The 11,673-nt window shown below is 39.3% G+C and overlaps 2 protein-coding genes across 2 annotated transcripts in view; one reads left to right on the top strand and one right to left on the bottom strand.

Annotated features, from left to right (window-relative positions):
* Positions 1–3,605, bottom strand: part of KIAA0355 (KIAA0355 ortholog) — a 32,793-nt gene extending 29,188 nt beyond the window's left edge. The window contains exon 1 of the mRNA XM_009320264.1: positions 2,274–3,605. Coding sequence (XP_009318539.1) covers positions 2,274–2,768 — 495 coding nt within the window. The 5' untranslated portion in view covers positions 2,769–3,605. The remainder of the gene's footprint in view (positions 1–2,273) is intronic.
* Positions 3,606–10,624: 7,019 nt separating this feature from the next.
* Positions 10,625–11,673, top strand: part of GPI (glucose-6-phosphate isomerase) — a 73,004-nt gene continuing 71,955 nt past the window's right edge. Inside the window, exon 1 of the mRNA XM_009320317.1 lies at positions 10,625–10,755. Coding sequence (XP_009318592.1) covers positions 10,625–10,755 — 131 coding nt within the window. The remainder of the gene's footprint in view (positions 10,756–11,673) is intronic.

Raw genomic sequence — 11,673 nt, 5'->3', positions numbered from 1 at the left:
CAGCTTGTCCAGGTCCCTCTGGATGGCATCCCGTCCCTCTGGCGTGTTGATATACTTATATCACATACTTTCAAGCCACCTACAAACTTAAATATATTCTCTATACTGACCTCTGCCAAGGTCCATTTCGACAGTGAGCAACTGATAACTGCTTCCTGGGCACAATCATCCAACTAGCTTGCCCATATACTTAAGTCATCTGAACCATGCTCCCTGGCTGACTTACAAAACCATATGACTCAGTGTCAAATACTTAAATTTTGCCGGTTCTTAAGCAAAAGCAGAATGCAATACTTGTCTCATTACACAAAAGTTCCCATAAATCTTGCATATTGACTATGTGCAAGATGGAGTTTTAATTAAGAAAAGGTATAAGAAAAGTACGATGACAAGTGGTCAATTTCCACAAGATATGCCTAAAAAGAAAAGCAAGCGATCCAGCTGTTTTGCCTGCATTCTGTTTACATTTGTTCCTACCGTAGAGCTGCCTGGTGAAGAGAGCACTGCAGGTGCACATGGAGCTCAGGAACAAGGGTTAGGTCTATACAGGTAAAGCAGGGACCAAAGCAAAGCTAGAGAAACTTGCTTTAAGCTGGCAGGACATGCAGCCAACTTATGCAAACAATGCTGTTTTTGCTCGTGAACTCCACTCACTACTGAAGAAGCACTCTCCCCATACAGTGTGTGGGGCAGGGTATGAATTAGCACCTAGAATTGCTTGACTAGGTTATAAAAGCAGTATGCAGATAGTCGCCAACACTTTGCAAGACAGAGTTTCAAAGTCCATAAAAAAACCCTAGAAGACAGGTAGTGCTTCATATGTTTTTGCTTTTTTTAATTAATAAAGTCTTTCAGCACAGGTATTATCAAGGTCTTTAATGACAAACTCACACTGATTCTTAAATTAAAAAAGAAAAAGATATTTTTTCCTACAGCCTTAGCTAAACATAGTGATGTTTAAATTAGATTGTTTTCAAAAATACCAGTCTACACAAGGCATTTATAACAAATATATAGCCAATCTTACTTCATTCTATACTAAGTATACAACACTGAAAACTGTCAGTCATATTTCTCACTATAATTATGTACTACAGATAGCATTCTACTTCACTACTTCATCCATAACTTGTGCAGTTATAGAAAGCAGATAATACTTGATAAGCATGGGTGTATAACATTCATCCTTACAAAGTTACCTGAAATCTAAAATCAAAATTAAGAGAACTCAAAAATAAGTCGTCCACTCAGGATGGAATTCTGTAGGAATAACTTTGCAAAGACTGCTGTAAAGTAAAGAAATACATCTAAACGCTAGGAACTACTTAAAACACCAGGGATTCATATGTGACTATCACTTAACACTGCCTGTTACATACTACAGGAGAAATACCCAGAAATACCCAGCCAGGCACGATGAGAGTTGGGGATCCTCTCTTAAGTTCAAAGCCTCTGAATTCTGACTGTTGGGCACTCACTGCCAGCGTACAGAAATTACAGCAAAGTCATGACAAATTTTTACAGCACAAATCTCTCATGCTAGCACGGTATTTTCCTTTTAAGCACAACAGCTCAAAAAGACAAAAAATATTTTGAAGAGTGATAAAACATTACTTTACACAAATTTCGATCATTAGTCAACTAATATGCAGTTTTACGCAAACACTGATGACAATACGCCACGCCCAAGTGTCCAGGTTTCCCCTCAGAATGGATAATACTAAGGAAAGTATAGGTTAATTTAGAATATGATGGCTTAATATTGTTAGAAACATTAGTTAACATAAAACAGAAAATTGTTTAAAACTTTTATTTAGTTGGTCTGGAGGGACAGGGTGTTGGGTGTTTTTTGTTTTGCACTACTATTATTTTTAAACTAAGCATGGTTTCCCCGAAGAAGAGGTTGTTGGATTGCTGGTTATAAGTTTAAATCATAGAGAAGACTACCATTTAGAATTATATAGGTAGTACAATTTAATTATAACTCATCTTTCTTATTTCATGAAATCTTTAAATAGGAGTACAAGTTCTTATCCAGAAATACCTACTAAATACCTAATTCAACATAGCTGGAAGTCAGGCACTGCAAATGACTTAATACTTTCAAGAAGAAAACATAAGAAATGAAGGGTTTCTCTTTTCACCAGCATTGCCCACAAATACAAAGTAAGGCAGAGAGAACTTTTGGTGTAGAAATTATTTTGAAGAGAAGTCCAATTAAGAAGGAACGATACAGATTCACATGCAAAACAGCATCCTCCGAGGTAACTTACCTCAATGTCTTGTAGGCTGAACTCTTTTTGATCTTTAAAGTTTGCAGCTCCTGCACTCAGTTCCATCAGCATTTTTGCTATTTCTGGTTTTATTGCTGCTGTGAGTCGACTCGCTGCTTCCATGACATGTTCCTGCACGTCTTTCAGTTGCATAGCTGCCTTAGAATAGTGCGAGTTCCTAAATACACTGCTGAAAAGGTCTGTAAGGAAAGTGCTCGTACGGCAAAACACGTTGAGTGCATCCAGATATTTGGAGATTCCCTGCTGGATGTCTGCGATCGGAGTAGTGTGGGACACAGGGTGGTTGCAGCTGCCTGCAGCAGCTGAGGAGACCAAAGGGGATGCTGGGGTTGTAGATGCCAGCGGTGCGCTCAGGGTCCTGCCTAGCTCAGGCATTTGATACTGCTGGTGTTGCTGCACTTTTTGCTTGGACCCGCCAAGCAAAAAGCGCCGCTTATAGTCCATTTTGCTTTCTTGTGCACTACAGCAATACATAAGTGAGTGCTTGTCCAAAGATTTCTTGAATTAACAATCACTTGTCAAATTCCTTCCTCAAATATATAGTTATGTACAGTAACAGCGGAGGACTGTGTACATAGGTTTGACAAAAGGCATTTCAAAAAGGCAAGCGTCTGTATAATCTGTATCAGCAGTGAGAAAGGCAGCAGATTTGCTGACTTCGTATTTTCAGTGTTCAGTGCAGCCCTGCTGCAGTTATAAACTGTACTCAAAAAGCAAGCCGAAGTATCTTAATGATGCTCTGTCTCTTGTTTGGTATTCCACTCTGCACACAGAAAAGCAACGCTAGAGCAGCGAAGTTATCACCTACGATTTCTTCATGAGCATATTATTGTCACTTGCTGTTAAGTCTACAAAAGTTATTTTTGTCAATGCAAATAATAGTTTTAGAAGCAATACCTTAATACAATTTCCCCATTAGTAATATCAGGAAAAGTGGAGCAAACCACTGATCAACAGCGATTATAAAAGCAGTGCAGAGGCTCCTTCCTTGAAAAAGCAAATCGTTATGTCAGCAGATCAAATATCTTCAAATGTCTTGACAGATCCAGTCTGCCATATTAGTTTACTTGTAGTGTCTCTTCTTAATACTGGATGGGGGGAAAAAAAAATCTGGACTCTGTTTACAGAAGACTTTGCAAGTATAAGCTATTAAAAATTAGAGTGTTTATTATTGCAAGCCTTCTTCCCCTTTCCTTGTTTGTTGAGGTAGTTGTTTCCGTTGTAACATTAAGTGGTGCTTCCAGACTGCATTTGCCCTCAGTTGTAGACTCAGAACAAAAACGCACAAATGTATTTGTAAGGCCTCTAGGTCATTTCCTGTGAAGGGAAAAAAAAAAAGTTTAAAATATTATGGAACAATGAGGAGGTTTAAAATTTTAACTCCTGCAGTGTCCTGGTATACTTCTCTAGGCATACGTTGTCAACAATATGCAAGATCAAAAGGAAGGGAGAGTTGCACTGACAGTTTAAAAGGCAGTTACAAGTTGATGTCATCCTATTACTAAACTCAACACTGCTCAATATTTTCTTATTAATTCTCCCATCCTAGACTGTCAAACTTAAGACTATAGTTAATCCCCAGTGCAACCCTTATACAGTTAAGAACAGTGGAAGGCTATTAATGCAGAGCTCAGGGGAGTTAATCACATTTTCTAACCTCATCCTTTTTAAATAATTTAAGAATTAAGTCAATGAAACCTTTTTTCATGCACCATAATTTACTGCAGAAATCTAAGACTCCCATTCATTTTAATAATTTACTAAATCAACAGATACAGGTCCTTAATTTTTTTTCAGTACAATAGCAGACAAATCTGTATATATCCTAACTGAGATTAGCTGAAAAATGTAACATACACATCCCATTTCAGATGACGGACAGCATTATCATATGCAAGGTATTATATGAGGCAGAACTGCCTGACAGATTGGCCTAAATAACGCTCTCACCAGACATGAAAGTAGGGAGGAAATACAGCTTCTAGTACTGCCCTGCTCCTACTAGCAAACTCTGGTGCAGCTGGATAGCCAAAAGCACTTTCTTCAAGGCACTTGTAGGAAGGTGAACAGAGCCTGAGCAAGTGAGAAAGGGTCAGTTTGCAGCAGGAGATGTTCAAGGCCAGGCTGGAGGAACTGGAGCTTCTGGAAAAGGGCATGAAGATTTTTAAGCCCTTACCCTTAGCCAAACACAGCTCTTAGCTGGACAGGGCTCAGCATCTCATGATCATGTTTACAGGTTGGAGTCATATAGCCATACAATGGTCACACTATAGTTATCCTAGGAGCTCATTTACATTATCTTTATATACACATTTTATATAAACATATACATATTTATACACACATATGTGTGACAAGACTTTTTTTTTTTTAGGCACTATGAATTTATAGCTTGTGATTAATCCCACCTCAATCACCTTCCTTTCTTATGTGCCAAGGTCAGAACTGCATTGACCTAATTACCTCTTATCCCACCAGCTAGGTCAGGGTGGGAAACCCCATACTAGTGTCCTGAACAGGTAACTTTCTACTGTGTTCCTCGCTTTGAGAGAGAAGCGCTCTATTTCTTGACACTGCAAAAGACACTGATTAACAATGTCAGGACATTATCAAAAGGAAAGCATAATGTAGAGAAATACAATTTGTTCAATCAGTTTATCTTGTCCTAGCTACTAGTCACACTTCAGGCCACTCTCTCCCTCTCCTACACATACACATAACTTGACTTGATCAAATAAGGACATTCTTTTCCTTACTGCAGCAATTGCGACGTACAAGGCTAATATCAAACAGTAATTTCTAATAGGGTTTTTTCCCCTGAGCACTTAAAAGAATAATCCAGATATAACTGGAAGGAGCCCTTTAATTCCAACAACATGTTCCTTTAGCTTTTACATCTGAGATAAGAAACCTGTACTAGTATTGTCAAAAAGGCTGGGGAATAAAGATTTTATCTTCAGTCAAAATCTCTTATTTTCACCTGTCTGAAGAAACAAGATATCAATTGAGTCACATAATTTGTTCTGACACAAATATATGATGCAAAAATCCCACAGATCAAGAAGCAGGCAAGACATAGCAGGATAAAACAACATATAGAGCCGGATAGTCTCACACCCACTAAAACAACAGGCACACAAGTGTTTCAGGGAGTTGTTGCTGCAGATGGTTCTGCTTCTGAGATCTAGAGCAAATATTTGTTTGTATTCCCACTTTTTAAAACATGACAAACAGATAAAACACAGCAGAAATTCCCATACGCATTTCAGCATCCCTTATTAAAGTACTCAAAGCTGATTACTTTCTTTCCTAACTACTTTATACTTCTCTCAATATTCACATTGAATGTGTCAAAATGCAATAAACCCATTAAAAACAGAATTTTCTAGGAGGTCTTGATATCATATGCATAGCTGAAAATATTTTTCTCCTTGCTTTACAAGCTATGGTGCCTTACAGTGGAAAGCATGATTAAACTGGTTCTCTTGATTGCATATGAATGTAGATGGAACAAAAGAGTTGGTTAATTTATATGCATTGTATAAGTAAATTGGTGATTATTTTCCCTAAGTAGACATGAATTTCACATTGCAGAGGAACTTAAGAAATGATCATGAAACATCTAAATGTTAATTAGCGCCAAAAGTAGAAAAAGCTAAGAAGAAGGGGTTTTCAAGCTATACAGCACTGAATTAGACAAGCATATTAGAGATGCACCACAATTTGGTGGTTCTGATTACACACTGAGCCTTTCAGGATCAAACTAAGACACTGAACTGATCATTTGAAACTGTCTGATATTTAGCCAATACCTAAAACTGCTACATCCTAAAAGGACATAAATGCAATGAACAGAGAAAAATGGTGTTTTCTTATTTTCTGCATAAACCAACATGATAAATCATTGTGTTTAACTTCTAGACAATTTCACAGTCAAACCTGCAGGTACTTATTCAATTCTTCAACTTCAATATTCCCTTGTAATAAAATCAACACAAAAGCTTAAAGAGGACAGCTTATATCTTCAGCATCTAGAGAGATATTTATTTAGAGAGAGGAAAGCTACAGTTCTCAACACTAGGCATGTGGGTAATGCTATGTCTTACACTTTCTGTAATGAGATCTCCAACATGCTACGTACAAAATAAACATTCTTCCTCTCACATCTTTTCCTGAAAAAGTGAAGCAGAGAATGTTCCCACGCTCTCCCCTCCCTTCCCCAACGCTACAGCTCCCCCACTGCTCTTGGTGCATAGACTAAAAGTGGGGGCTCCATATTGTAACTATATGAGCTTTATGCCAATCTAACTCTTGCCATATTGGGGGGGTGGGGGGGGTGGGAATAAATCAGTGTTCCATTCTAGTGATACAAGAACAGCATGTTATGAGTCCAAAATAAAAACCTTAAGCTTGCACTTCATTTTGCAGAAAACAGAAATATTCACAGAAATCAAGTGTAGAAAGTACTGAAAAAGTTAGCATGCCACAAATAAAGAAATTTTATTCCTTCCTTTATGTAATCCAGACCAAAACAGTGTTGTTCACATACTATTAAACATTATAAATATAGCTAATATATAGTATAAAAATAAGCTCCACACTGAACACTATCCTGTTGAAAGCTGTAAAACACTACTGAAAAAGCTCACCACATAGTTTATGTTCTCACTTTAAGGAGTTAATGCTATAGTTAAGGAACTGCTACTAGTTTGAACTATTTGAACTTCCACAGAGAATCAAGTAGACATCTGCATGAGTTGCTCTAAAAATGGCCACATTTACATAGAGAAAACAGAAATTGCATGAAAATGAGTGCATATGCAAATCAAGTTCACTATTCTTTTTTTAAATGTAACATCCAAAATTTTTTGTTCAGATACTTCCCAGAAAATCAAAAGTATTTTCTCCAACTTCACTGATCACAAGAGACACAAATTAACAGGGAAGACTTTCAGACAAATGGAATTTGGCACCTCCCAAATTTCTGGTTTGGACCAGCAACAAGGGGACTAATCCCCCATCCACCCCGTTTGGGACTACCCTGCTAGGAGAAGAGGCAACTTTTTTCCCTGAATCAACACAGCAAATTGAGCAGAGGAAGTAGTGAGTAAACTGTACAAGTCTATCACTAGTTAGTTTAGTTACACAATTACCCATACTGTCAACTTCCTTTCAGCCAACTTCATTTACCATCTACATGAATGCTTTGCAGGCCATACTGATTAAAATTTTTTTTTATCAAAAAATGATTTTTCATGCTTTAAAAAGGGTTCTGATCTCAATTTTTTAAAATGCTTGCAAAGGTGTTCTTTATGAATTCTGTTGTCCTTTCAGTGAATGTGCAATATAACATATGAGTAAGATGATCCAAAATACCCAAGCTAAGTCTTTTGAAAGTAACACTTCCAGATATTGTACGTTGGTTTTAATTTTATGAGATACAGATTCCAAATCTCAGGATGAACTTAACATTGCAAGCACCACTCACGTGAAACAATCAAACATGAAAGCAACTAAATTCAATTAGTGTCCCAAAAAAGTAACTCCAGAAGAAACAACACAATAGCCAGATTTCTTGCTAGGGAAAAGCCTGAACTAACAAAACCTACTGCAAGGCCAAAAGGTCAACAAGCTGCTAGAGCCAAAGGCCTCCTGTCAAGAACACACCAATTCCCTCTCACATTTAGTCACACAAATCTAGTGCAAATCCAAAAGTTACTCCACTATGAAAGGCGTCTTTCCACCTTCAAGTTCTGCTGTCACTAATGTGTACATCAGATCCATCACCTGGCCAGGCCACCCAAAGTCCAAATGTGGATACCTTAAAAAAAATAAAAATATCCCAAATGGTCTTCGACACCTGAATAGCAAACTGGGAGCAGAACGGCAGGGGAAGCCCATACGCTATTTCCTGAAGACCAGTCTTCCGCTGTCCCCACCACTAGCTAGCTCAGAACTGGAACAGTTACCAGCCAAGGCCCAAGCAACACCAATTTGTGTATTGGCACCTCGCAACGCAACTACAAGCATCCTGGCCAAGGAAATCCAGTGGCCTAAAGGAGGGACCCCTGGCTGGGAACAATATCCAGCTCAGACCCAAAGCCGAGTATGCAGTGTATCGCAAGGACAGGCTCTGCCGCTTTGCTCACCTTACACACCACACTGGCAAGGGCGAAGGCAAGGAGAAGACGATAAAAGGACAGAAGAGAGAACAGCAAGGGATTCTGGAGAAGGCAGCACTGAGAGGCCCAACTATAAAAAGGTTTCAAACCAGCAGTCTACACGAACACACAGACACAGTACTTAAAACAGAAGAAATGGAAAGTTAGTCCCGGGTAGGGGCCTTGTAAGGTAGACTGTACCAGTGTGCTCAAGGCACAAATGAACCATACCAAATCTTCATCTGGAGGGAAGAGCCACAGGTATGTGCAGCCTAAGAGGTTATTTCTTGCTTCTCCTTTTAGATAGGCTACTAATTGTAGGTAAGAATACAAGCGAACTAAGACAGATGGTGGAAATTCTTTCCTCCAAATAAACTTTTCAGGATCCTCGTAAATAAACAAGTTAAGAAAAACAGTCGAGCAGTCCCAACTACTTTTGGAGGGGGATTTTAAGACAGAAATCAATATAGTATTCTACAGATTTTTAACTGGGATTTGATTCATTTTACACTATCCCAAACTAAAGATGGATTACATCTACAGCTATAGAGTGTGTTTAGCATTTACAAAACATATCCATTCAAAAATACTAGAAGTTGGAATCCACATACCAAATTCAATATAAAGACTATTAGAATTTCAGTAACAAATCTCATAACCTGAGAAATTAAATTCTGACTTCAACTACATGTCCAACACTCTCAATCAATACACCACATCTATATTTAAACTGCCGTAAGAATGACAACTGTATAATATATTCAATCCATCTACAAAAAGAAAATGCATAGAATTAAGTGTGGGGATTTTTAAAATTTGTTTTCATTTTTAAACACTGTCTTGGACATAAAACTTTTCCGAATAATACAAGAGCTGAAACTATGTTTTGAAAATGGAACTTTTCAGTCAACGAGAACAGCCATCTCCAAGTAATGCTGACTGGCAGAAAATATGCATTAATCTCTGACATCGACTAAGTTATTTTGCCCCTGTAATTTCATACCAATACATCATAAACACTTAAAGCATGCAAATGCTTTTATAGGGGTTGACAAGTACCATTATCTTCACCATCAGGACAAGAGAGGCTTACAGTTTCTCAGGACTCGCTCCATGCAGCTGTCAGGATGCAGGCACACAACAAAAACCCCAGCAGCCTGCGAGCGCCAGCAGGGAGAGGACACATGTCCTGGTAGCTCAGCCTATTGGCAGGCAACACACGTCACCAAATCCCGATTGCTTTTGGTCAGGTGCCCATACTTAGGCTCCAAAGCCAAAAAGGAAAACCAACCTCACTTTTCAAGGCTGAGCCTTTCTAACGGGGTGGGCTGCAGCCACTAGAAGACCCGGGCACCTCCTGTATGGCTTTTTGGGGTTTGTTTTTTTTTTTGTCATCCAAGTAGTAAAATCTCCTATTAGAGGAGGAGAGGGGGAGAAAGGGAGGAGACACAAAAATAGCCTATTACACCAATATCATTTTAGTTCTTGTTAGCTCATGAATTGCTTATTGGGATTCCTTTTTGGCAGCTTGCCCAGAACAGTTGGAGGAAAAAAACAAAACAAAAAAAAATAGGCAAGCCAACACTTAGTGAACCCATGAAGCGCCTGTTGGAAACATCCTCCTTCCAGGGTCTCCCCTTCCTAATACCAGCTCACCAGACACCCTGTCCCACTCTCCTGGCTATTCCAGGATTGGATTGGTGTCAATAGCCACAGTGTTAAAACGGATTCAGTGTCTTCCCTCCCACCAGTTGGGAAGCACAGCTCACAGGACATACTCCACAGGGACTATGTAGTTAGCATAGTTTAACTAGAATCATCAACTTGAGCATCCTGTTCAAATGTATACAAATCTAAACAGACCAACTTATTAATACAGAAACTTACCTCATTGACTAGTGAAGGAATTGCATACAGAAGCAAGGAGATTTGTTAAACCTAAGTGGAAGGCTCCAGCAACTTGGTTTTATTAACTCAAAGACCGATTTCACTGATGAAATATTTAGCTAATATTTATAGACAGTCTCTGAACTAATTTCTTGTGCCTTTGTCTAGAGCTTTTTTCCCTTCAAAATGACTCTCCTTAAAAAGAAAGCTACTAACTTATTTCTGTCTTTTGCACTTATACTGAAAAATCCTCTAGAGGCACATCTATGCTAGATGTCCTAAATGACGAGCAAAGACAAAAATACCCCCATCCCCTGCCCCCAAAAAACCAAATCACCGAAGACTGTTGTGAAAACCACCCAGAAACAGAGAGAACTTAAAAAGGCTGAAGAACATCAAATTTTTGGAGCTAGGTAAGGACTGAGGGTCCTTGGCTGCTTGGCACTACACCACCTCGCTTCCAACCCTTAACCCTCCAGAAAGGAATCCACAGCCCTGAACTGTATAACTACACTCCCTATAAAATACACATGGAAGGTAGGTGTCCCTGAATCAGATTCAGAGTTGTCACTATACTGAGCAGGCCTGTTCCAGGGCAGAGCCTACAGCATGTCAGGCAGCTTCTTACATTTTGTCTGAAGTAAAACACGTAACACACCAAATAGCACTAACTCAGGTCTCAGCAATAAGATACAACAGCGAAAGGAAAAGCTGGTGAAAGGAATGTGTTAAACCAGACCTTCTTTCAGACTTGGGTGTCTCCCTGAATGTCAAAAATAGATGCCTGTGTCAGATCAGGATCACTGTTTCAATCCTCCCTTGGCAATAGGTACTTACGTTATCTATTTTGAAAGCAGGACCAGTTCCCTTTTGAAAGAGAACTGTGAATGCAGGAGAGAAGGAAAAGAAAATCGACGAGGGAAAATGTGGGCCCTCTCCAGAACAAAACAGGAGACCTGGTTACCCAGCATACAGAGAAGGCAGGGGTACTCAATGACTTTTTGCCTCAGTCTTCACCAGCAAGTGCTTGAGCCTCACTGCCCAAGCCGCAGAAGGCAAAGGCGGGGACTAGGAGAACGAAGAGCTGCCCACTGTGGGAGAAGACCAGGTTCGAGACCATCTAAGGCACCTGAAGGTGCACAAGTCCATGGGACCCGATGAGATCCATCCGCGGGTCCTGAAGGAACTGGCGGATGAAGTTGCTAAGCCACTATCCATTGTATTTGAGCTATCCATCGTATTTGAGAAGTTGTGGCAGTCCAATGAAGTTCTCACTGACTGGAAAAGGGGAAACATAACCCCCATTTTTAAAAAGGGAAAAAAGGAAGACC

This window comes from Pygoscelis adeliae, unplaced genomic scaffold (assembly GCF_000699105.1).
Source record: "Pygoscelis adeliae isolate BGI_AS28 unplaced genomic scaffold, ASM69910v1 Scaffold62, whole genome shotgun sequence".
In the NCBI taxonomy this organism is placed as follows: Eukaryota; Metazoa; Chordata; class Aves; order Sphenisciformes; family Spheniscidae; genus Pygoscelis; species Pygoscelis adeliae.
The sequence above is the reverse complement of the archived record's forward strand: the minus strand, read 5'-3'. Positions and strand labels throughout refer to the sequence as shown.